This window comes from Prionailurus bengalensis, chromosome D1 (assembly GCF_016509475.1).
Source record: "Prionailurus bengalensis isolate Pbe53 chromosome D1, Fcat_Pben_1.1_paternal_pri, whole genome shotgun sequence".
Classification (NCBI taxonomy): domain Eukaryota; kingdom Metazoa; phylum Chordata; class Mammalia; order Carnivora; family Felidae; genus Prionailurus; species Prionailurus bengalensis.
The window spans coordinates 75,863,117-75,889,995 of NC_057346.1; the positions used below are offsets into that span (position 1 = coordinate 75,863,117).

The 26,879-nt window shown below is 48.8% G+C and overlaps 1 protein-coding gene across 23 annotated transcripts in view; it reads left to right on the plus strand.

The window, feature by feature from the left end:
* NAV2 (neuron navigator 2) overlaps nt 1-26,879 on the plus strand; it is a 739,922-nt gene that overhangs the window by 396,636 nt on the left and 316,407 nt on the right. Inside the window, exon 1 of one of the 23 annotated variants that reach the window (XM_043580808.1) lies at nt 14,784-15,044. The exons of the other annotated variants lie outside the window; for them this stretch is intronic. Coding sequence (XP_043436743.1) covers nt 14,994-15,044 — 51 coding nt within the window. The 5' untranslated portion in view covers nt 14,784-14,993. Of the gene's footprint in view, nt 1-14,783; nt 15,045-26,879 lie in introns of those variants that run through there. 23 annotated transcript variants of the gene reach the window in all.

A 26,879-nucleotide genomic window follows, 5' to 3' on the forward strand; every position in this document is an offset into this window, starting at 1 on the left:
GTCTCAGCCTGATCATGGCCACACTAGAACTCTTGATTTCTCGAACCTGCCCCGCCAGCTGCTCCTCTCTTAGCCTTCTGCACCGACACTCCCCTAGCTGTCCCACCTCAAAACCCGAGTTGTCCTTCACTCCTCTCCCTCCCTCACATCCCGGATCCAGTGTGGCAACTCTGCTGATGTGCCTCAGAATCAGCCCCTTCTTTCCGCAGCCACTGCCCCCATCCCAGACACAGCCACCGTCCCCGTCCTCTCATTCCCGCGTGAGTATAAAATCTCCTGCCTGCACCCAGTGCCAGACCCCACAGCTGCCTCCCCACGGGGAGCCAGAGTGAGCCCTGACCTGCGCCAGCCTTGGCTTGTGCCACTTCCTTGCTCAGAACTTCCTTGGCTTCCTGTGATGCTGGAAATAAAACCCAGATGGCTTAACTGTCCCTCAGATCTCTATATTGGGGAACAAGCAAACCTCTTCGGTACGGGGCCAGGTAGTTAATATTTTATTTTATTTTTTTTAGTTTAAAAAAATTTGTTTAATGTTTATTTTTGACAGAGAGAGACAGAGCATGAGCGGGGGAGGGGCAGAGAGAGAGGGAGACACAGAATCGGAAGCAGGCTCCAGGCTCCGAGCTGTCAGCACAGAGACTGATGCAGGGCTTGAACTCCCGAACTGTGAGATCATGACCTGAGCCGAAGTCGGACGCTCAACCGACTGAGCCACCCAGGTGCCCCAAGTTAATATTTTAGATTCTGTGGGTCCCATAGGAGTCTGTCACATCGCCATCATCTTCTTATCTTTCTTTGTCTTCATCATTGTCTCCCTTTTTTCTCCACCTTTGTTTCCTTCTTCTAACCCTTTCAAAGCGTAGTCACTGTTCTTAGCTCATTGGCTGACAGAGTCAGTTTGCAGTAATTTGCAGACTCTTGCGCTGCGGGCACTGGCCTCAACTTTTCTCTCCAGCTCATCTGCTCTCACCTTGCTCTCTCTGCTCTCTCTGCCTTGCTCTCTCTGCTCCAGTCTCAGTGGCGTTCTTGCTGTCCTTGATCACACTGACCACATTCTGCTCAGGGCTTGTGCGCTCCTGTCCCCCTGCCCGTGGCATTGTTCCCCCAGGTCTGCTACAAGGCTCACTTCCTTTGTTTGAGTCTCTGCTGGCAGGTGCCTCCTTGGAGAAGCCTCTCTGGGCTGCCTGTCTGTAGGGCACGCCTTTCCACCCCCAGGCACATTCTGTCCCTCACCTGGCTCTACCTCTTGTGGTACTTACTATACATTTAACTTGCCTGTCAGTTCTGCTGCCCTTGTGTGTAAATTCCTTGAGGGCAGGCTTTGTCTGTCTTGTTCAGCTGTGTGTCTCCCCAACACCCAGAAAAGGATGGGGGCGCTTGGTGGTCATTCAAGAATATCTGTTGCGTGCATGAATAAGTGTAAGAACAATTCTGCTCTGCAGCTAGTTTTCAACCCCTGCAATACCACTCATCTGCAACAAGGCGGCCCTCTTTATAAATTTTCAGCCCTGTTGGTTGTGTCTATTAACAGCACCAAGCTGGGCTCTGAGTGACGGTGAGGACAGTGAGAACCCAATTCCACGTGCTGTCAGGGTCTGCAGGCTGAAGCCAAGTGTGGACATGGGGAGGAGCAGGAGGAGGAGGGAGAGCAAAGCGGGGTCTTGAAGTGAGGGGAACTGTCCAACTCTCAGGAAACTGATGTCATTAGAGCACCCCTGGATGATAAGTGCTCAGTGGAGCCAATGCCTGACATCTCTTGAGGAGGGAGAAAAGCATGTCTTAGAGCCAGAGGAGGAGCATTGAGATCAATTGTCCTTCCCAGGAACACACAGCCAAGACAGCCTGCAAGCCACTTAGTGCAGACATTGAAGAGATGGTGCTTATTGGGCCCAGATGGGACACCGTGTAAAAATCTGGTATTTCTGGAGCCACTGAGTAGAGAACATGGCGTCTCCCAGCCCCAGGCAAAAGTCTCCTAGAATCTCCTTCTAAGGAAGGGCTTTGGGATTTGCAAACTAGAGGGGTGCATCTGGAGCAGTCAGGTATACCCTTCTCCCACCCTGCACACCCACCCTGCCTTGCTCCAGTCCAGAAACCTTAGGAGAAATGGGTTTGGATCTGTGTCATTGCAAAAGAGAGCCTGGGCCCCTTCCTGAGGACATTGTAGGCGGCTACTCAGGAGATGCATGGCATGGGGCGTCCCCTGGAGGTCTCTAGGATGACTGGGTACTATGCACTTTCAAGTTCTGGCTCAGGGTCAGACAGTGAGCCTTGGGTTGGACAGCGAGCCTGGCTGTAAACTTGAGCACCAGGCAGGGACCAGATAAGTCCTGGCCTAGAAACCAGGTCAGGGAGTGAAGAGACAGAGAAATCTCTTCCTTGGATGCCCCTTAGGATAGAAACCGGGAGGCATGGGACAAGGGAGCCTGTGTGGTGTCCAGATTGGGGATTTTAGGTCCAAGATCACACATGTAGCTCTTGATTTTAGAAAATAAGACAGCTGTAGAACATGAGGGAAAATGCAGTAATAGTATAAATCAAACTGTCCCTCATAGCCACACCCCAGGAGCCCAAGGCAGGAGATCAGATGGTCTGGGATCTGGTGATGGGTCTGCTGTGTGACCTTGGACTAGTCACTTGACCTTTCTGGGCTTCAGTGTTTTCACATATACAATGGTAATGATAAATCTTAATGTTCTCGTCTCATGAGCTGTTAGGCTCGAACAAGAGAATGAAGTCTTTGTAAAGTTAGAAAGGCTCTAGTCATGCATCACTTGCTCCCTAACCCAGTTGTATAAAGCAGTGTACCAATAGGAACAATAAGGATCCAGTGAGCATGGACCGTGTGTCAGCTACCATGCCCGCTGTTCATATGCATGTTTCACATGGGCCTCACCATTGAGAGGTGCAGATGAGCAGATGAGATCACAAGACACAAAGAAGTTAAACAATGTGCCCCAGGTCACACAGCAAGCCGAGGTAGACCAGACTCTGAATTCAAGCAGTTTGTCTCCAGAGTAGGCACTGGGAGCTTGCATTGGGAGCTTGAGGGCCTGTAGCCAGATCTCCAGGCTCCCAACCCAACCCCCGCCTTGGCTTCCTCGGGGAAGATAACCACAAGTCCGTCCAGTGAAAACAGACCCATCACTATCTCTTCCCTGCAGACTGGTTGATCACTGCCAACCGCAGAGAGGCTGTGGGGCCTTGACACAGCCTGATGTTTACCACCTCCGAGAGCCAAAGGTTCCAATGGGGCTGGTGGACCCCTGCCAATCCTGGGAAGGAGGAGGAGACGCCAGAGAGCAGGGTCTCCTCCGGGTTACGCAGAGCGGGCACATAGGGGGGATCTTCCCCATCCAGGATGGGCCTCCCTCACTGCACATTGGGTGGGCTTGGGGAGAACATTTCCTAGAGAAAGCAGAGGCAGGGAGGCAATCTCTGAAGGACAGGCTGCCATTTTCCATGCCTTGATCAGGTAGAAGAGAAAGAAAGGCGGTCAGCGCCCCCTCCCCGTGCCCTCTTTTGGGACAGCGTGGCCAGGCCGGCTGCTGTTGGCTCAGCTTGCCCGAAGAAACTATTCCATTAAGTGGAGTGTGCTGAGTTCGGCCAACAGAAAGTGGCAGATGAGGGCTTGTGGGGATTCCTCTCAGAATACCTCAGGAGCCTTTTCAGATGGACCGGGACAGTGAAAGGACACGAAAACAGGTAGAAGAGGAAGTCTTGAAAGAGCCAAGGCCTTGGGCCTGGACAAGAGAAGACCGGGCAAGGATGGGCCCTGTCAAATATCTGAAGGGCTGCCCTGAGGCAGTCTAGTTCAGACTGAGTTCGGTGGGGTGGGGGAAGGAATGGCAGGGAACAGTGCAAGGAAACACGCAGAAATCTCCACAGAAGGAAGAACTGCCCTGGGGGCAGTGAGCTGTCCATCACTGCAGGGGTTCGAGCAGAGGCAGGAGCCCCTGTTGGCAGGGGCCTTGCTGAGGTCCGGGTGTGCACACGGGTAGGAAGAGAACTCAGGGATCCTTACGGTCTGCACAGCCCTCTGTGAACCTGTGGCTGTGTGAGCAAGTGGGGTGGGAATGGTGTGGCATATTCAATGCAGGCATGCCTTGTGCTGGCCTCAGGTCTCCCTCCCTGTTCTGTCTCGGTCCCTAGTGACCTGCGACCGCCAGCCCTCACTATTACTTTTTTCTTCCTGGAATAACTACGGGCCCTGCACCCTGCCCTGCTGTGCGCTGCTTGTTGCTGGGTGACGCTAGTGGACAATGGGCCAGATGACTCATTCTGGGGCTTTCTGAAGAGACAGCCTGAGTACAAAGCTCTTTCCTCTGGATCAGTGATTCTCCATCTTTCGCGGGCATCAGAATGAGCTGCAGGCCTTATAAGACAACAACAACAACAACAACAACAACAACAGCAACAACAAAACACAGACTGCTGGGTCGCACTAGAGTTTCTCTTTCCGCAGGTCTATGGCGGGTGTGGTCTAAGACTTGGCATATGTAACAAATCCCCAGGTATTGCTGACACCGTAAGTGCAGGGACCGCACTGTGCGAACCACTGCTCTAGAAGAGCTACAAAGCCTATAACCATCGGTACAAGGCTATAGATTCAGACAAACCCACGTTGGACTTCCACCATGGAATTCTACCGTTTATGAGCTGTGTGATGATAGGTAATTTACCTAACACCTTTGTGCTTCTATTACCAGTTCTGGATACTGGTGATGGTACCACTTTCAGAGAGTTATTGCGAGGATGAAGATGGTGATGTCGATAAATAGCTCAGTGTCTGGGATGTGCTAAGTATGCAAATACTTGATAAATATTAGCAAGTGTATTATCAGAATAAGACAATGGCTATTTCAGACACTCCGTGTCCACCTCTATAGGACAGTGGTATCGGAGCAAAGGCGCACATCCTCCTCCAGTTGGGCACCCCCCCCACCCCCGCTGATGTAGGACCAATCCCATTGTCATTCCTTACCCTCTGCTCCATGCTGGAAGGATGGGGATTCATTATCAGTAAGGCCATCCTTCAAACCTTGGTTTTGTGTCAGGGGCCTGCCACATATTCTGAATGACTGACCTTCAGTGCGACTACAGGAGCCCGCCTGATAGAAACCAGATTGTGTGTAGGACACAGGGGTGGGGTCATCTGAGTTCTCTGGTCATGTTTCTGTTGGAGCCCCAAGGCCCCCATGGTCCCATCACTCATAGTCTGTGGTCTTTGGACCGATAGTTATAATGATAGAAGTGCAGGCTTAAGTCTCCCGCCGCAGGGTCTCAAAATGGAGTGAGAAAAAAATCTAGGGGTGCCTTCAGATGGCCTCGGGCTGCTCTGAACGATGCCGAAGAGAAGGGCCTGCTGGGAAAATATATGCCAGGTGCAGCCTTGCAGGTACCGATCCTGAAGTGTGTTCCTTGGAGCAGTAGCTTGAGAAGTGTTCCACCTGAAGGATTCTGCCGGCAAATACCTTTGGGCAGTGCTCCGTTTCCGAATGGCTGCTTAGAGCTCTGGGCTGCTCACTAGCGTGTTTAAGCTTCCCAAAAGTCCTACAGTTAAGACACATAGGTGAGGTGGTTGAACAGACTGAAATGTTTCCCGTCAATTAGTTTTGGGAAACTAGTTCTAGGAACTTAGAGTTTTTCAGGGGCCTTCATATGTCAGAGCTCCCCTGATTTTAAGAGGTCAGTACGATCATACCCGTTTCCGTGAAGAAGAGGCTGAGATGTAGATATGTTTACAACTTGCCCCAGGTCACAGAGCTATTTAAAATACTGCCTACTGGGGCACCTGGGTGGCTCAGTCGGTTGAGCATCTGACTCTCGACTGAAGCTCAGGTCATGATCTCTGTCTGGTTCATGGGATCGAGCCCCAAGTCAGGCTCTGCACGGAGCCTGCTTGGGATTCTCTCTCCCCGCCTTTCCCCTGCTCGCGTGCATCAAAATACAGAAATCTCTCTCTCCTCAAAATAAAGAAAATAACATTAGAAAAAATAATAAAATAGAATACTGCCTACCATTGCGCGATCTGAGGAAGAATTTGTGGATTCAATGGAAGTTTATTTGTAGTGGCAGCAATCATTAAAGCCAAAGAAGGAGAAGCAAAAACCAAAACCAAAAACAAAACCTCCACTAACTGGGAATAGTACCTATTATTTGTAAAAATCCTTTCAGCGAAGTATTTATTTTACTTTTGATCTTAGGCTTACATTATGATCATGATGTCACCACACAGAGAGGTGGAACAGCACAGGTTAAGAACATAGATTCTGTAGCTACACGGTGTTTGAATCCAAGCGGTGTCACTTACTAGCTCTGTGACTTTGGGCAAGTTATTTGACTTTCCTGTGCCTGGTTTCCCCCTCTGGGCAATGTAATTTTCACAACTATATCGTATGGTTACTATGATGATTCAATGAGATAGTACATGCAGACCTCTCAGAATGGTACGTAGCACATAGAAGATTCACTCCTGAAATCTATTTTATTATTAGCTATTGGTTGCTGCTATTAATTCTGTTGAAAATAAGAATACGACGTAAAGTCCACTTGTCTTGAGAACCCAGGAAGAGGGTATTTAGAAAGGAGCCCGTAGATCTAAGACTTAATGTGGCCTGCTCATTAAGCAGCTGTGCAACTCTGGACAGCTCATTTAACCTCTCTGTGCCTCAGTGAGCTCTTCGGAAAACGGGATCAGGCCAGCCATCTAGCTTAGATCACAGAATGGTTCTAAGAATAACCACCTGGGTAACTGACATGAAAGTGCTTTGACAAACATAAAATTAGGTCATCGTGAGTTCTCGAGGTCCACATTTGACCCGAGCATGACCAGGCAGGAAGCTGTGGAAGGGGGCTGGCTGGGAAGAACCCCCGCTACTCACTGTGCTCTAGGAGCTGAGAAATGCCCACGAGTGTGGAGGCCATGTGATCAATAGCAGTGGTAATTTCACGGCCCACACAGAAGCCAAAAAGTGAGTCATTAGCAGTGCTGAAAGTTTTCCTCTGCTAAACAATGGTGCCCTCATTCTGGGATTTCCCAGGTTGTCCTTGTTGACTTTGGAATAGAGGGTGATTGTGTGCACGCACACTGTCTTGGTAGGTGCATCTCAGACATCTGTTTCCTCCTGTTTACCCTCATCTCATGCCCTGCGTACCAGACCCACAGTGCCAGCCCCCTCGGCATTCATCACCGGTAGCCTCTCTTGGGCTGGGGGAAGGAGGAGGCCCTCAGTGGGGTGTGTGTGTGTGTGTGTGTGTGTGTGTGAGAGAGAGAGAGAGAGAGAGAGAAGCAATCTCCTGTGAAATCAGGATGCCTAACAAAAGTGGAATCAATTTACCTGCCGCTGCTTTTGTTCCAAAGGAAAAGCCTCCAGAGCCCCCATTGGGGAATAATATTTAACCCACTTCGTGGGTATCTGTGTCCCTTTCATATCTCTATCATGAAAAGCAATGGCATTTCCTACAACACAAGTATTACTGGGGAGCCACTGAGTTCCTCAATGGTGCCCAGGAAGTGTGGACCACAGCCCCTTGGGAAAGAAGACTGCCTCGTAAATTGCTGACCTTAATCCCTGGTGACCAGAACCGGCCCAGAATGAAAGGGCTGATCCCACAGGGAAAATAAAATAAACAAAACCACACCACCCTCTCCCCCACCAAACCACAACCACCGAAAACAAAACAAACCAACACAACCCAGTGAGAGTTTGAGGACAACTCCATTCCAGACCGTTCATCTGAATCACTCAGTCGCAAAACCAGAACAGAGGACAAAAATTAGAAACCATTTAACTTTCTTAAGTGCTTTGACAATAGCTATCCATATTTCTGTGGTAGGATTTTTTAAGCTTTTTTTTTTTTTTGCTTGCTTTAAACAGTTCTATTTCACCTTACATGAACCCCTAGCTCAATGGAACGGGATGGATAAGCCTAAAATGTCTTTATGCTACCTTCAAAAATGTCTGCAGTCCCCATGCCCGGACACCTCACTGGGGTCAGAGCAGGAGATGTGGCTGCTCAGAGGGTGGGAGAGAGGGAGGAGGGAGGGCTGGCAGTGTGGAGGCCCTTCAAAGGGGGGTCAGAGGTCACCCAGAGATTGCACAATTTCCACCCTTATCTGCCTCATTGAAGGAGTGGGAGGGGAGGGGGCTGGAGGAGGAGCCCCTGGGCCTGGGATGTTGAATAGAGCAAATAAATACCAGGGGCACCTGGCAACCCTGGGATCTGAGGGAAAAGCGTGCCTGCTCTTCGGAAGTGTGCTCTAAGTTGCTTGGGACCAGTTTGGCTGCTTTGGAGAAGTCAAAAGCCTCTTACCCCAGAGCTTTAAAGTTAGTCTTTAATTATTTGTCCATTCTTCCTGAAAATTATTTTTTACCCTAAGCTCCTTCTATGTTTGGCAGTGTTTGGGAGGCCATAGAGAAAAATAAGACATAATCCTCGCTCTCCAAAAGCTCTTCTAGCAATATTTGAAAGGAAATGTCCAGTATCCAGGTTCCCAGCAAGCAAGTGAATCTTTAGTGTGGCAAGGTCACCGCGCATTTCGGATTTCTTCCTGAGAGCCTTCCCGAGATGCCATCGTGTCCTGTGTCCAGCCTCCCACAGTTCAGTTGGATTTCTTTTCAGTGCACTTCACACGGCACAGCGGAAGGCGTTCTACAGAGGGGACCTGGATTTTCCTGGACAATTATGGGGGAGGGGACTGGATGATCTCTAAGCCTCCTATAGTCCTGACCTTCTGAATGTATTAATTCTGTTTGTAGTGCCAGTGACAAGCCAAACCCTATTCTGAGTGTTCAAAGGTGAGTAAGTTAGAGTACCTGTTCCTAAGCAATTTGTAAGCCGGTTGTGATAATACTCCCATCAGTACTAACACTTGCAACAGCTAATGAGATGTGCCCACCCCCAACTGCAGAAGGAGACAGACCGTTGCAAAGGCTGTTGAGAAGATGGAAACAAAGAGCTGGGGACCACAGAAGAGAGGAGAGAGAGTTCTCCAAGGGGAGGGATCTAAGAGAAGTTCACCAACTGAGTTAACTTTGCTTTGGGTCCTCCCAGATCTACATGATATCGTTTGGCAGAGAATGGAAGGAAAAGCACTTCCGTGCAGAGGGAACAGCCCGAGCAAAGGTGTGGAGATGTGGCTGTACCCGGCCTCCTCCAGGAGAGTGAGCAGCGTGTTGGAGGGGCCATGGGAGACACTGCACCACTCAGACACTGATCCCCATCCCTGGAAGGAAGAAAGTGAATTGTGGGGGGACCCAGAAAGCCACACATGAAACACTGTTCAGGGAACAAACCGAAGGCAGTGGCATTTAGCATGCGCACTGGGAGATGCCTTTACATAATTTTTCATCTCAAGAAAAAAGTAAAGGGAGGAGGGAGGGAGGGAAATCCTTTGCTAGCCCAGCCCAGCCCAGCCCTTTCGAGGAGGGCCGTATTCATTCATTTGTGGGCTTGTCAGTGTGACATTGTATCTGCCTCCTGAAAGCCATACATCTTACTTTCAAACCCTCCAATCGCTGTGGACCCCCTGCAGACCCCAGTGTTCCCAGTGACCTTTTGGCAGGGGGCTCACTCCCCTCCAAAGCTGGTGGAGGGGAGATGGCATCTTCTGTGCTCGCCCTCCTTGTCCCAGCTTTCTTCCCCGAGAAGGATTAGTGCTTTGCTTAGATTTGACTCTCAGTTTCTAAAAAGACTGCCTGCTGTGTACTTCCCCAAATCTTTTATTTTCACTTTTATACATCTTCCTCCATATCCGAGATCTCCAGGCCCTCCCAGAAAGGGAAGGGGACTCAGACTAAGCCTTAAGGCCACTTGCAGAGACGTCTGCTCACAGACGGTCTTCATTTTCCCAGGGACGGCATTTCTGAGATTTCCTTTGTTGTACATAGTACAGCAATAGCGTGCACGCTGCAGAGATAGGGGGCAGGCAGGCCGTCTCAAGTGATGCTCCTGTTTGGCAGTGTCTGAAGTGACTGGACGGAGCCAGTCACTTACCCTCTCGGAGCCTTTATCTGCAAAATGGGGAAGATGGCTTTTCTGAGCATTGCTGTCATGAGTAAGTGGAAATTGTCCTCTGCCAGACTTATGAAACACCTGCTACTATGGCTAGGATTTTCACTGGACAGATGATGCTGAACTCTTCTGTGCTAATTTACTATTCGTTTTGGTTATTTGGGGAAAAAATAACGGACTCCCTATGTTAAGCTATTAGCTTATTCCCTACCTCAGGGGGTGGCACGCTGCTTGTGGTCTTTCCTTTGTCATCACCGTGCCACGTAAGAGCTGACATCTGTCCACAGCCAGCCTTGCGCGTGGGTGGAAAGGCATCAGCCCACATTCGGGGCAGCCTAGAGAGCTCGTTTTGTCTGATGTTCCCCGGGTTGGCCCCTGCAGTGTCTGAACGTTTCCCCGTTAGTCACTGCTTTGGCTGAAAGAGTGGAAGATCCCCTGTTAAACTGGAGTGCGTTATCTGGGAAACACATTAAGCCATTAACAGCTGGACACAAATTAGTTTATCAGACAGGGCTGGACTTGCAGAATGTAGGAGGGAAAAGGAACTTTATAGATCATCATCTTCTAGGTGAGGGAAAGGAGGACTTCGAATGAGCAGGTCTTTGGGACGCCAGGCCTCAAACCGGGCTTTCTGGCCCAAATCTCTTCCCCTCTTCTTCCTGTCTTGAGGAACAAGATAGACACTCCAGCTTTTGTTCTGGAGATATTGATCACGTGCCTCCCCCAGCTGGGGAGGTGCTAAGAATTCAGAGAAGTAGAAGAGTAGGGAAGACGGACGTGCAAGTAAGCAAATGCTGAGCCATATGGGGCACATCTCTTGGATGCTGAGGATGGAAAGGTCTGGAACAGGACACTGTCAGCAAAGGGCAGATCCAGCCTCTGGGGAGGGGAGGGGGTCAGTGCCACAAAGGGTTGCACAATACTAGGACCTAGGACTCTACCTTGTGGTTACCATGAGAGTACAAGAGAGGTCACGTTCAGGGACCTAGGCTAAGGTGGGGGTCACTGTCTGCAAGGGTGAGTGCTGGACTGTCAGGTTCAGGGAATGGGTCGGAAAGCCATGAGCTGAAAAAAGGGGCCAACGGTTAGGAGGAACAAGGACACACTGTAGGACTGACCTTCACAAGCATTGTTCCCATTGCTTTGTCCCATGTGGTCAACACAGGCTGATGTCTTTCCCTTAAATCACCATCAAAGGACTTGGTGGAAGATCACAGAAATAGGAGGAAGGAGAAGAAAGGTGCCAGGAAAGGCAGCTTGTTGCATGATAAATAGCTCTCCAAGATGTAGGAGGTTTTAAGGAGCTGCTTCTGTTTCTGAAATTCTGCAGGGTCCTGACATCTGCTTGGATGAACTCAAAGCCATTACCCCTGTGAATCACCCATTGCATCAGCAGATTGCTGGTGATGTCAGCATCCTTTTCTCTACACTTTGCCTTATTCGGGTCTTCATTCTCTATCCCCTGTGTGATTTCAGCAGCCTTCTAACTGACCTCTCTCCCTCCAGCCTCCACCTTTTCAAACTTGCCTTCTTGCTGTTACTAGAGGGGTCCTTCTAAAATGGGAAGTCAGTCAAATCATTCCCCTGGCTTATAAGGATTAGGGGTAGGATCCCCTTTACAGGGACTTGACCTGCTCCAGCCTTACAAATAGCCCCATTTCCTGCCCCTTGATCTCCACCTTTTGACCACACAGAACCTGCCATGCTTTTTCACCCCTCTATACCCTTGCACATGCTGTTCTCCCTTCCTGGGATGCTTCCCTCCTCTTATTGAATTTGCCTTGATCCTTCCAGATGTAAGTCAGTGTCACCTCTGCGAAATTATTCCATGCTTCCCAGTCTCGTGCATAGCTTTTTTCCTTTATGGCCCAGCTACACACCATACAGCCTTCCTTTGTAGTACCTGTCACATTGTATTGCAACTGTAATTGTATGTGTTCATCTTTTAATAGACTGTATGTGTGGGTGGTAGGGACTCCTCTCTGATTCTCAATACGCAGCACAGAGCTGGGTAAATGCATTATGGTGGATGTTCAAGGAATGTTGGCTAAATGAGTCAGCATACCTATGGTCTGAAGTGTGTGAGATCTGAAAGGCAAGGCAACAGGATTTATTCTTTTTAATTAAAGCTGGGCATCCTCTCTACTGCCACCCCCCTGATTCCTCCTTGCACCATAAGTGATATTTTCTATCTTTGACCAGCAAATATTTTTTAAATTTTTTTAATGTTTATTTATTTTTGAAGGAGAGAGAGACAGAGTGTGAATGGGGGAGGGGCAGAGAGAGAGGGAGACACAGAATCTGAAGCAGGCTCCAGGCTCTGAGCTGTCAGCACAGAGCCCGATGCGGGGCTCGAACTCACAAAGCGCGAGGTCATGACCTGAGCTGAAGTCGGACACTTAACAGACTGAGCCACCCAGGCGCCCCTGGCAAATGTTTTGATTGGGAACTAATGCTCATTCAATGGCTCTCTGGGAATGTGTAGTTTTTAAAAAATGTTTTGGGTATCCTAGAGAATGTGAGACACCTATAGATGCTTCCCCCCAAAATGCACAAATACCCAGTCTCATAGCATTTTCATACAACCAGAAGGTTTCTGGGCTGCACATCTTCCCACCCAGCTCCAAGAACCCCTGGCTTAACACAGCTGTGATAGAGAGCTTGTGTTTTGCTCTCTTGGCCAATATGATCTTGTCCAGCTTTATTTTCAGAGGAAAAATATAGTTATTTTAAAATCTCATTTTCTAAGTACATAAGTATACTTTAATATGGAATATGCTTTCTCAAATGACATATGCTGTTTCCCCTCCTGTGTTTCGCTAGGATGTGCCCCTTCTCTTTAAGCAGCAAATGTCACTGCCTATGTTTCACTCTCCAGAAATATACGTGGTGATGGACATAACAGGGACTTTTGCAGTCACTCAGTTCAGGTCAGGGCCCAGGCTGGATATGGGATGTGCTGCCCTGGTCTGGCTCTTTCCTTATTGCAGAGGAAGCTGCAGGAACTTAGGACATTGTCAACAGACTTTCATTTGGGAAACATCTATTGAGTTCCCACTATGTGCAACATACTGTTCCAGGCACTTGGGGATGCCATGGGGGAACAAAACTGATGAGGCCCCTGCTCTCATGCAGTTCATAGCCCAGTGGGACAGGGCAAAAAATAAGCAAGAATACAAGTTAGCTAAAGTTCACACAGTGAACAGAACAAAGGGAAGACAATAGTAATAGAAGAATATGGTCACCACATTAAGTTAAAAGTCCCTTTGAGGAGGTGACATTAGAAATGAGACCATAGGCAGGTCTAGGGGGAACAGTGATCCAGGGGGAGGGACTGTCAGGTGCAAAGGTCCTGAGGTGGGACGGATTTCAACGTGTTTGAGAAAAAGAAAGACGACCACTGTGGTTGGAGCACAGTAGGTAAAAGGGAGAGGATGGGCATAAAGTTGTAGGCCATAGGAAAGAGTTGGGATTTTTCATCTGTGAAGGGAAACCAAATCCTGAAAGCTTCAGGCATAGCAACATTTTGATCTAATTGCTATGTTTGGAAGATCACTTTTAAAAGGTTAGGACCCATTTTATCACCTCCCCTCATTTTAAACAGTTTTGCCTATTGAAATGAATGTGTAATAAAGCAATTCCCTGAATTCTCATCATAGCTCTCCATCAGCAGGGGCCAGCCAGGTATTCATCCTAAAATGTCACTGCCGCCCAAATCAGAGACACGTCCTGAGATCTGGGTAGCCGGTGCCATCTTGCCTCGAGGAGCCGCAGGGCTGCTGAGCCTTTTCAGGCTACTGAAAGTTGCCAGGGATCCCAACAAGGGCTGGACAGGAAGGTGAGGAGGTGTCCAGCGCCCCCCCTCCCCCAATCTCAGAGGAAAGCACCAGGTAGAGGGTGCTTTCCTAGGCTCCCTAGAAAGAGCCTGTGGCAGGTGGGGCGAGCAGAAAAGGAAACAAAGGCCACACGGCCTTTCCCCTTGTCTGCCTCCCCTGTCATCGCCTGCCCCACCTCCTCCCCGAGGCCCACGGAAGTCCCATCTGTGGCAGCGGCCAGGTGTGTTTAAAAACACTGGAGCCCCGTCCTTCACGTAGCAGGAAACAAATGAGGCTGGGGAGCAGCGTGTGGCTGGGGCAGGGCCTGGGCGACTGCGTGTGTGCGCGCGCGGAGGGGTGGAGGTGCTCCAGCGGGTGCTGGTTCATCCATCCCACACTCATGATTCCAGCTGCTGGGGGGCAGGGGATGATCCCGGAGTGGTTACTGTCAGCCAACTTGAGTGAGTTCGGTGCCGAATGCAAACGCGCACAGAGCCGAGCAGCCACGGGGAGAGGCGCTGGCCGTGTCCGGAGTGACGACCCGACAGCCACACACCGCGCCCCCCGCAGTCCTCCCCCGCTCCCCCCTCCGTGCCCCTCCGTTTGTGCCTCAGGCCGGCCCGCCTACCCGCGCCCTTCCCGAAAGAGTTAAGTACCTCCCCCTCCTACAGTCTTGCCCCTTCCCCTGCCCCCCCCCCCCCCACTACGCACCGCGGGGCGAACCGGCCCACCGGAGAAAGCCCGGGGCCACGCGGAGGGCCCGCGGACCGGCGAGGGGGCGGGGAGCCCGGCGGCCCCGACTCCCGCCCCCACCCCGTAGCGGCCCCAGCGGCCTCCGCGCTGCGAGGCGCGGGCGCTCGGACGCAGGGGGAGTTGTTTGATTTGGCGGAGGCGGGGAGGCCGGCAGGGAGAGAGCGGGGGAGGCACGCGAGCCGGGCAGCGCGGGCGCCGGGCTCCGGGCAAGGTCCCCGCGCGCTCAGCAGCGGCCGCCGGGGTGGGGGCGAGGAGGCCGCGGGCGGCGGGGATGCCCGGAGGGGCCGGGGCGGAGACCACGACGGGCCGGGCCGGCCCGACCTGCCGGGCGCGCGGGCAGGTGCTTCGGCCCCCTCCCCCTTTTTCTCCCGCTTCCTCCCCCCACTTCCCTCTTCGCCCTGAAGTAAGATGAGCGTGATGCTGTGGCGCTGGGAACAGAATAACACCACCATGAAGCTGGTAAGGTGGACTGCAGACCTCACTCCCGGGGGCGCCGTTCCACTTTTTATCCCCCACCCCGCTTCCCATCCCCGCTGGGAATCGTCTCCCGCGACGGAAAGCCCCTGAAACGCATTTCGTACTTGGTGTTTCCCGTATTATTTTGAAGATAGATTTCAGGCTTTTTTTTTTTTTTTTAAGCCAGGAAAGTCGGGGTGTGTGTGTGTGTGTGTGTGTGTGTGTGTGGGTGTGTGTATCTGTGTGTGTGCGCGCGCGCGCGCGACTGAAAGGGGTGGAATGGACTGCAATTTCCCCCGGTCCCTTCCACCCACAAATTCCTGGGGTTGCACACGCTCGGAATTGTGTCCTGCGAGTGGGTCCGTTCCCTCACTGCTGTCCCGGGTCGGCATGGTCTGCATCCGCCCCCGCTCCCCGCCCCCATTGTGTTATGATACTTAGAGTTGCACGCGGGTGTTGATCTGTATTGCGGTTTGGCTTGTTTTGGGCGGGGGGCGGGGGGCGGGGGGGGGTGGGGAGTGAGCCCAGCTTGAATAGCATCCAGTCCTGTTCTCCCGCCTCTCACAATGGCTTAGTTTTCTTTCTAGTGTGCAAGAACCATCTAGGCTGCAGGTACTTTTTCCCTCCTTTTTCAAAAATAACTGCTCATCACTCCTGGGAGGGCTGAGGAGAGCAGCCTTTTCCTCTCTGCCCTAGGGAGCCTGACTTGTTTCTCCAGCCCAAGGAGAAACTGTAATCAGAAGGCTCTTCTCTGGGTTTTTGCTGTTGTGATTTATTTTTTATCAGATGGGTTTGAGGAGACCCTCATTCCCCACTGAAGTCAGCCAGTGCTGTGGCCAAGTTGGCTGCCCCTTTGGATGTCAGCTTCCTCCTGAGTAAAATGGGGCAAGTTCTCACCTTGTATTGCTGGTGTAAGGGTAAGAAACCATATTTGAAAATTTCCTGGCACATAGTAAGAACCTCTACCTAAAGAATAGGTGTCATTGATAAACTGGAATTCATGCTGATTGAGCTCTTTAAAGATGTTACCAAAAAAGTCACAGCTGCCGCATTCGATAACAAGATGCTGAAACAACCTACATTGGTTCTTCATATAATGAACTTATTTGTTGGAAAAATGGCACCTTGCTTTTCATACTTCTTGTGTTATGGTTGGCCTGTCTAACTTTAAGCTACAATTTTACAACTTCTTTTAATGTGCTGTAACATTAGCAGACGTTATGCACCTTTGCTGCACTGTGTCAGGACTCCAGTTCCCTAATCCTTTCCTGGAATCTTTCTCCAACCAGACTGTCGTGGGAGAGCCCAGAGTTTCACACATTTTTCTCTCCAAGCTCCACCTGAGATGCCACTCCAGGATATAGCACGGGAAAGTTGGGTCCTGGTGTGGACTAGATAGTGTCAGGCTGCCAGACCTAGAGGCTTCCAAGGAAGAGAGAAGCAACAGAATTACTTGGCATGCAGAGAAAACGTGGAGCATCCCAGGGGACAGAGCTTGGTGGCAGGTGGCTGTGGTGAGGGCTGGGATGTCCTCACTGCTTCACCATAGCTGCCTTTTTATCCTGTGGAGGGAGCTTTCCCCAGTGTTGGTCAAAGGTCAGCCTTTATTGGGTCTGTCTGAGTCTTTAGACCTGAGTCTCACTTTTCCAATTAAGTGTGTGAGGACCACCCAACGATAGTTGTGGTCCACCATAGTACTCCCCTACTGGGTGGAGGAGGGGCTGGAGGAGCTCCAAGAAACTGGAAGCACTGGGAGGGCAGCAGCTACTGCCCTTGTGCACCCCACTGCCCCCAGACTGCATCCCCACATTCCCATAGCCTCGGCTATACTCAAGCATGGGCCTCAGCTTTTCTGCAGAATCCTGGAAACCATGGCTACGTCATTTGTTCACACATCATTAGCTTGCTTTTTGTTTTATCATTTACTGGCCGGTTGATCTACTAGTTATTTGTTATTTGTGTGCTCACTGTATGCAGAGCCCAGTGGTGGTGGAGGCTGTGTTCATTGTGAAGGGCTTTGCTCTCAGATGATTCTTGGTTTGAATTCCAGCCTGGTCACTTACTAATCTTGGAATCAGTTTTCCTCTTTATCCAGCAGAGTCTGAAACATGGGCGTCTATACATGGGAACAGCTGTTGTTGTTGTTGTTGTTGTTGTTGTTGTTGTTGTTGTTATTTTCTCTCCATGGTGAATGGTTTGGTCTTCTAATGAGCTTGGGGAAAATAAACCTTTCTTACCTTTGAATCATGAGTAGCCCTCAGTAGGAAGGAGCTCTCTGGGAACATCTTGGAAGTCAATTGTGTGTGAATAACCATCCCCAAATGCGCCCTGGGGCCAGAGGTGAGTGTCTGAACTTTTATCACCCATGCAGTTCAGTAAACATGAAGTCAGTTAACCTGCAGGTTGAAAATTCACTGTTCTGACTGAAAAATGGAACCAAAGGTTTTACTTTATGTTCTTCTATTTTAAGGCTAATTGGATCAAAATAAGGCCAAGAGTAATTAGAGGCAAAACTTGAATTTTAATGTGTTATCCCTGCAGGGGAATGTCAGAAATGCACCTGCCCACCTAGGGTAGAAGCCAGGAGCCGACAAATCCTCCGTCTGTCCAAATCCTACCCGACAGGGTCACCAGGGCTTTTGGTGGAAGTGAGAGGGGCTGACTGCTCAGGCCTGAAACACCTACTGGGAAGGGTAAGCTCCGGGCACACCCCCCTGAGCATGACATGGGTGGTTCTGACTTTCGTGTCACCCCTTGGTCCCTTCTTTTAGATTCTTCCACCTTAGGCAGGGCAAGGAGAAGAATGAGACCCTTTCTGGAGCAGCTTAGATCTAAGAGCTAAGTGTTCCGGCCAGAGAGACTTGCTCTGTTGAGGAACTGCTGGCTTGTGTGACCTGGGGGCATCGGCACGGCCTCTTCCAGCCTTGGTGTCCTCTGTAAATGGGTCCCACAGCGTCTCACAGACTTACTGTGAGAGTTAGAAGTGTGGTTGGTAGGCAGTGGATGGTTGCTCTTAGGATTAGAAAATGGTCCAGTAGTGTGTGCCTGTCTCCATGTGTGGAGAAAAGACACAACAGAAACGTTCCTGGTGTTAACAGTGCTGAGCTCTGGAGGGAGATTTTTTTTCTTTTTTTTTTTGGTCCATGCTTTTTTTTATAGTCCAGATTTTGTCAATGACAATACATTATGCTTATCAAAAAAGACAAAAAAATATTACTGCTAAAATACTCATATTAATAGCTAACATATACTGAGCCTTTAAGGTTTATTCATTTCAACCTCTCCATAAGCCTGTGAAGTGGAAACTATTATTATCCCCATTATTCAGGTGAGGAAGTTAAGGCTCAGAGAAATAAGGGACTTCCCTAAGATTCCAGGACTGGAAACTTGTAGAACCTCTGCTTTGTCTGATGGCAAAGGCTGTGCTTGGAACTGCTCTACTGTAATAGCTTGGGCATGTTCTGGAGAGCGGCAGGGCCCTCGGCTGTGCTCAGTATAGGACATATGAGTATGCCTGTGATACACAGGGCTAGGTGCTTCTGTGAGTTGCTACCCCCTGGATACCTGCTTTGCTCAGGGAGATGCTCTGATTGAAGTGGAGAGGAAAGGGAACATAGCGAGCACGCCTGGGTTGGGTCATCGCCCTTCAGTGTCCTGAAACACTTAATGGGGCCCTTCCTCAAAATGAAGGAGAAAGTGGCTCAGAATGAAGAATAATTGAGAGTAATGATGACTAGGGAATGTGCCTCTGACCTTCGACCTTTACCCCCAGAGGTTGGTCAAAGACCCCCTGGGCCCATCCGAAGCCAGGCTAACAAGCAGATTAAAAGAGGTCAGTGGGTTAAAGGGCCCCGGCTGCCTTTCTGCAGCTCTGTTGCTCCCTCCCAAAGTCAGAGATGCTATGGCCCCTGCAGTTCCTGAGCTCCCAGGTTCCGTGTTGAAAATACTACGATCTTTCAGCTCTTCCTTCCCTTTCTGCACAAAAACTGATTGCCCTCTTAACAACTTCTAGTTTTTGTTTTTTGTTTTTTCTGAATAAAGCTCGTTTACCACTCATTTGGAGGTACTCCCCTCTTCTGCTGGAAAATATCAGTCATTTCCACTATTGGGGACTTCTAGAACTTTCTCCTGCTTTCCACTAATTGTGACTGGCATAAATTTTACCATCTCCCAGGGTATTGAAATCATGTCCATTTTCTGTTAATTCCAAAAATCTCAAGGGAAGAAATTCCATCCTTTCCTGGAGAAACCAGGTTGAAATATACAGGAATGTTTCCATCTGCATTTCTGCTGCGGGTAATGAGCCATCATAACCTTGATACACTTTTTGGAACTGAAACCAAAGCGTGGAAGGAAGGTTTGACTCAGGTTAATTATTGGGAAAATTAAGAATAAAATATTTGGAAGAGAAGAAAGAAAAACCCTGAAAGTAGTAAGTGACTTCCTTTGGATGACATTTTGAGGTAACACATTTTCCTTCATTTTTATGTTAATAGAGACATAGAGATTTATAATCGGTCCCTTTGGTGATGCAGCATTCTTGTGTTACTTATGCAATTGTTTTTGAGTGGACTCAGCAAAAAAAAAAAAAAAAAAGGTTTTTTTTCTTTTTTTGGTTTTGTTTCTGGCTTCCATCATACTTTGCCAACCACCCAGAAGGCGTGTGTGGCTAAGCTTTTCTTTCTGTCTCCAGGGTTGTCCAGGATGTGTGGACCAGACTGCCTAAGGCTGGTGACACGTGGGCTATTCCCAAGGATTATTCTTCTTGACTCAGATGTTGCAGACGTGATGTCATAGGAGATGCAGCCAGGGAGGCTGAGAGACCGTGAAACAAGACGAGGGGTTAAAATGAGTTGACAGAGGTTTAAGCAGAGAAACAAGAAAGTGTGATGGAGATATTTAGGAAGACTGGGAAGTAGGAGAGGACTGTCCTTGCCACCAGAGATACTAACCACATGTGGTCATGATGCTGTGGTGTGGGAGAAGAGTAAACGCCTGCATTATACGTTCTCTTTGGCATAGTGAGAGAAGGGCTGCCCGTTCACAGGGACCATGAAGGGACCCTAAGCACAAACAGATCTATAGGAAAACAGGTGCTTTAAACAGAGATTTTACCAATTGCAGTATATGCCTTGGCGGCAGAGGATCCAGAGGTGAGCCTTGGTCCTCACCTGTAGCTCCTGTCAACTTCTCTGACGTTATTATGAGGCTTCCGGAATTGAAATTGCAGACTAAGTTGTTTCTGGTCCGAAACCTTTTGTGAGGAGTCCTGCTCACTAGTGAATGAAGTCCGATTCCTCCATGGTGTGCAAGGCTCTCTGGGTGACAGTACTGTTTTAAATCTTACTCTGCGGGGCAACTTCTGCAAGAATTTGTTCAATCCAAGCAGCATGGCCAGCCCTGTGATTTTCCGCGTTCACTACTACTTCCTGGGACTAAACACTTCTTCTGTCTCCATGTACTATCCTATCTTCCAAAGCTCAAATCAAGTCCCCTTTCTTCTGTGAAGCCCTGCCTGGCCATACCGCCTCCTGGGATCTCTGAGAGGCAGTAATGCTAGCCTGTCTTCGATCCCATACTGCCCCAAATCCTGAGCTGCTGGTGTGCATTACCAGAGTAGAGGTTAGGAGTATAAAATGCCAGCCTCAGTACCCTCCCAGCTCAACTACGAAGTGCAGCGTGCCCTGGAGCAGGTACTGCCTCGTCTTTCTGAGGCTCAGTTTCTCCATGATGGTGGTAACTATTCCAAACTTGGGCTTGTTGGGGTTGTTTGATAAAATATATGTTTTGAGCGACACCCAACGCATAGTAAATGCTCAATAAATGTTCACTTTTGTTATGATGACGTCGGTACATTCATTCATTCATTCAAGAGATATTTATGTAATTATGAAACAGTTACTACATTCTGGGGGATACACTCCTAACCAAAAGGAAATTTTTGCCACGTGGAATTTATACAGGCTCCCTGCTTCGGCTGAAAGTGGAGTGTTCCTATAAAACCTTTCTTAAGATGAAATCATGTAAAGTGAAGAAGCAATTGCCATTCATTTATATGGAAATTTCTTTGAGTGTTCTCCGACCCCAAAGACATCCTCTCTTAGGTTTTTCTGATACCTTAGGACATGTCTCGCTAACGGATACACAAAATAAATCAAGATAAAGCACAGATGCTCTCAGACACAGCTCAAAGCCCATGGCAGCTTGAGATGCTGAGTGTAGTTCCCTGGGAAGGAGCTTGGTGGTGCCACTCACTGCTCGGGTTAGGCGCTGCCTCGGTCAGGGCTCCCTGCAAAACAAATGCAGAATGCAATTTTTGCTTTTTGCTCTTTTTCATAAACGTGAAAATCCCCTCCGAATATTTTTTTGGTGAGCGAAAACATGTACTAATGTAGGTGTTTCATAAAAGTACAGTGGCATAATGTGAACTTCTGAAAAGTAGGAGACATCTGTATTTTAGTGAAGGGATCAGACATAAATAAAATGCATATTCCTTTTTTATGGTGATGGGTGGTATGGAGCAAAATACAGCAGGATAAGAAGGATAGGGAGTCCGGGAGAGGTCACTGTTTAACATAGGGTGGTTAAGAAGGGCTTCACTGCAAATGTGACGTGACTGCGTAGCAATCATTATTATCGCTCCTCAGGGAGGCATCGTGACTATGGGTATAACTTATTATCCAAGCTAGAGCACGTCTGAGAGTGAAAAGGGTGCTATCAATAATTGCAGTAGGATGTGGGTATAAACCAGGCCTGTCCTGGGCAAAGTGAGATGCTTTTATACTTAAACTTGCTTAGTCTGAGTGTGGTAAAACCTTGGATTGTAACTTGTTCTGCAAGTGTTCCACAAGCTGAGCAAACATTTCTAATAAATTTTAACTTAAAAATTAACTTGTTGGGGTGCCTGGGTGGCTCAGTCGGTTAAGCGGCCAGCTTCGGCTCAGGTCATGATCTCGTGGTCCGTGAGTTCGAGCCCCGCGTTGGGCTCTGTGCTGATGGCTCAGAGCCTGGAGCCTGTTTCCGATTGTGTCTCCCTCTCTCTGCCCCTCCCCTGTCCGTGCTCTGTCTCTCTCTGTCTCAAAAATAAATAAATGTTAAAAAAAAAAAGTTAAAAAAAATTAACTTGTTAATAAACAAGCGATGTCTTGCAATACAAGTAGCATCTGATGCCAAATGTCACATGATCACAACTGAGCCAATGGTTCTTCTCTCTGTCTCAGTCTCTCTGTCTTACTGCGGGATTATGGGTGATTGTCAATGCAATGTCACGTTTCCGTGAAATCCTCAAAAGGAGGCAAAAGCAAGTGTTATCAGATAGGTTCCTTGTTAAAGTTGCACGAGAAGAAAACTATTCCATTGAGCCAAGAGATAGCAGCGATTCCGTTAGTGATAGCAAAAGACGTCCTACACAATAACCCTCCTCTCTCTCGTCTCCCTCACACCAGCCATGAAGGTTTTCAAAGGTGAGTGCAGGTTAATGTTTATTTTCCTTTATGTTTTGTATTTTCTTTATTATTTTGTATTATATTACGGTATTATAATAATTTTTATGTGAATATTTTTGCGTTGTGGAACGAATCGTCTGAGTTTCCGTGATTTCTTAAGGGGAAATTCGCTTTGATATACAAGTGCTTTGGATTACAAGCATGTTTCCAGAACGAATTATGCTCGTAAACCAAGGTTTTACTGTATGGAGATTGGCTAAAAGATAAGACAGACCCAGATTCACCTCTTGGATTCTGCTGCCTTCTAGCTGCGAGATCTTGGGTGAATCATTTAATCTCTTGATGTTTTAGTTCCCTCATCTATGATGTGTATGTAATAGGGATTTTGTGAGAATTAAATGGGATAATGCAAGTAAAACCTTCAGTGTAGAACCCAACACTTCATAAGCACTCAATAAAAATTCATTATCATCATCATCATCATCATCACCAAGGGCAAGCATTGTTCTTTTTTGTATCTCTCACTGTAGGGTAGGGGTTAGCGAGATGCAAAGTGGATTCATTAATGTTAGGGTTAGAAGTGTAGCTTAGCGGTACACTTGGGAGGTGAGCTGACTGGGTCTGCCAATAATTGCTTCCATCCATACTCATAGAAATTAAGACCCACAGTGCTTGAATGTTGGACTCAAAGCTCAGATGGGGGACTTCATGCCGGGGCAGCCAGAGGAAGAGTTAGACAGTTGAGTCCAAGACTGACAATTTTGGAAAGTGAGTTCAGGAAGGGGCCTATGACTGGTGCCCCCCAACAATCCACTTCACAATGGTGGAAGCAGGGACCCAGAGAGATGAAATGATCTGCCTAAGGTCTCCTGGCCTGTAACTGGTTTTAATGCATCTGCCATTACCCACCTTGCAAATTGGTATAACAAAGATTATACAGAGCAAGAAGGGAGCACTTAGAATTCCACCTGGAAAAGTTATGCTGCTTTGGAAATGGGCCACAGATGATGTAAGCCTGCCATATCCCATTACCCAGTACTTGGCTAATCTTTGTATGAAACTTGTTTTGGTGAAACTTGAGCCTGGAGAAGCCAACTAAAGTACACTACTTTCTCACTATTGAATGCCTTCTAGACTTGGGCTAACATTTAATCTAAAGAGTAAGGTGATATTTCCTGAGATAGCTGTGAGTTCATGTTTTGAAATTAAATGAACTGAGTTTATTGCGTCGGTTGGCTTTTTTTTTTTTTTTTAAAGCACTAAGTATGGTAGTAAATGTTCTCTCTGCAGAGTAATGTCTGGCTGCTGTATGGGGAGGAGTGGGGAGCTGTAGACACGGGAGTTTTCAGTCCTCAGAAATTGTCTTTTTGCCTCTCTGGTTAGGTACTTTTGTAGACTGAGCCATATTGTGGTTTAAGGGGACCCCTATTTGAATAAATTGATTTCTGACCCTGGCCAATTTGGGGACCATGGGGTTTGTTTTCCATTATATTTCCTGAATACATGCTATATACTTTGCACTCTCCCTTTTTTCCTAGATGCTTATCACTCAGTAAAGGATGGGTACCTTCCTACCTTACACCAGGTAAGGAGGAGAAAAGTTCTATTCATGGATATTCTTGGAGAGTAAGTTGGTTAAAACAAGAAAAAGAGCATGTGTATAATCAGACAATGCTAGGAATTTGGTGCATTATCCTTTCACTTAACTCCTGGAGGTTTCCTATAGTCTAACAATATGAAGATTGACGTATGACTGAAATACACTTCTTCAAGGAGACCGTTCGCGTTTCAAGGCCATGTATGGTGTGGTTCCAAGATGTTTTGGGAGCAAAACCCTATTCATTACGTCTTCACAGTAGCTATTGTGGGTAAAGGATCCCATCCGCCATGCCACCCCTTTGCTTTCAGCTTACCTTGACTCTCTGCAGACACCTATTAAAGCATAAGCCTTGGTTGGGAGTTGGGAGAGTGGTGGGGCAGGGGTTGGGAGACAGCAGTTGAATCTCTGTCATCTTTGTATTCCCCGGACCCAACACAGCACCTGGCACACACTCTGTGTTCAGTTAATGGGGCGACTCTGACAACACCATTCTGATTTTCAACATAATGCAAAGTCGAATCACCTAAAATGCAGGGTTGCTTATTGTAAGGTTAATGAAATAACTTGAGTGAATCTGAGCAGTGGCTAGACAAGATTCCTGGGTCTTGGTCCAGGGTGTAGTCTGACTCCCTTGCAGTAGAGGTCCACTCCAGATCCAATGTTGGTTGAGTGTTTCCGGGTTTGTAGCTGCTTGGGTTGTCTAAGTCATGGCACTTAGTCTAGGAGTTTCCCAGTGTGGTGGCTCCTGGGTGGCTCCCCAGGTAGATGGGGCCTGGGGAATACAAGAGATGTGGGGATCCACCTTGTACCTTCCAAGGAGGAGGGGGTGCTCATCTCCCTATCTCCCCAATCCTTCCCTCCCCTCTCCTTCATGCATGCATGCACACAGATGCTCCCACACACGGAACACAAGAGAAGATCTTTACCTACTGTCATCTGAGATTGGGGTTCTGGATGGAGTTCCGGAGCGAATAACCAGGCCCTTTATATTGGAATTCAAGCTATCGTGAGGCCCAGCTCTCTCGGGCTTTTACTGTGTGTCCCAAGCTAGTAGTTGTTGACCGAAGGTAGAGTTCACTCACCTTGTGCCCTCTGTGAGGTATGGCTGTGCTCTGGCAGCAGAGGAATGTGGGGGTCTGACCGATTCTGATCGTTGATGTCCCGTTTGGAAGAAGAAAAGCTGCAGCCCATGCCACCTGTCCCTCTTTGAATTTTGTGGCTTAAGACTGACGGTGGGAGAGGTGGTTTTACAGCTGCTCCAGCTTGTGGACATTTGGTGTGTCCCAGTGCTGTGTTCATTTATGGGGAGTACAAAGGTGACGGAGAGGCCGTAGCTTTCCTTCCAGGGTTTACGCTTTGGTGGGCTTCTGTAGATAGGGCCAGCCAAGACTAAGGTGTTGGCATGGCAAAGGCATTCTTTTGGTAGGGATGCTGTTGTGGAGGCAGAATTGACAGAGCTGGCTGACCCGATCGTTACTGGCGTGCAAACGGGAAGGAGGATTGAGAGACTCCTGAGGCTTTCAGCCTGGGAAATTTGGACTGCAGCACTGTCACTGAGAGAAGTCAGAGGGTCAGGAGGAGGAGCAGGTTGGAAAGACAGGAGAACAAGACATGATGGGTTGGTTTGGCAGGACCATGCTTGAGGTTATTTATATCACTTTCCAGGTTTTACTGAATGCTCGTCTACACTGTGGTGCAAGCTAGGTGGGGGGATGAGAATGCAACATAAATCAAGACTGTGCCCTCACCTCCTCTCCCTCCTGGGGACAAAGACAAGTGGGCTTTATTCACCTGGCAGAGCACCTTTTTGGTAATCACCTTGTAACTCCCCGACTCCGGGACTGCTGATGAATTCTAAAGAACACAACTCAGGCCTGAGTGCAAAGGAAGGCTTCCTGCCTTCGCTCCCCCGAGTGGGTCACGGGGTCCAGCAAATGTAACCTGCCACCTAGACTCCCGGGTGGATACAAAACAGAGAGGAAAAGAGGGCCCAGGAGTGTCTGCATCCCAGAAGTAAAGGAAAACTGCTGGGAGCCTGATTCCTGCCTTTGAACCCCACACCCACCCCATCCCACCTCCCCATCCCCCGCCGCCAGTAAGTCAGGGCCCTGTAAGAGTACTGATTTCTGCCAGGTCAGATTAGACACCGCATCTCCTGTGGGTGTGGAGAGGGAGGCCAGAAATAATGGTGGCACTTCCTTCTTCAGGGAATCCAAGTGGGATCTTGGGAAAGAGGGAAGAGGGGAGAATTTCCTCAACATGCTCCCTGCCATCAAGCTCTTGACAGACCAGCTGGTGAGGCCAGACTAACACAGGGGGAACACGCATCTACAGGTTATTGAGCAAGAATTGTGTGCCAGCTACTCGCATGCACGGGTGAACCGTGTTCCGGGGGAGCTGTGGTCTGAGGCAGGACCTGGTCGTCGTCCAAAGGGTGTAGGTGAAGCGCTGGGGGAGATCAGAGGGAGGCAGCCCGCATAGTGCATTGATCTCGGAAGCCAAAAGAACTTGGTCCAAATCATTACTTAACTTGTCTGGGCTTCAGTTTCTGTATCTGGAAGATTGGTGGAATCTTTTCCTGCCAAGCATGTCAGAAATCGTGAAGATATGTATGTGAGAACGTGATGGCATACCTAGAGAGGGGCTGGCACACGGCAGGTGCTGAAGAAGTCAGACTTGTCTGAATTCAGACACAGCCAGGATGGGTGTCTTTAGGGAAGCCTCACAAATCTAGGACTTAGTGCTGGGCTTGCACACGGAGCAGAATTCGGAGCGTGAGAAAGGAAGGGTTGC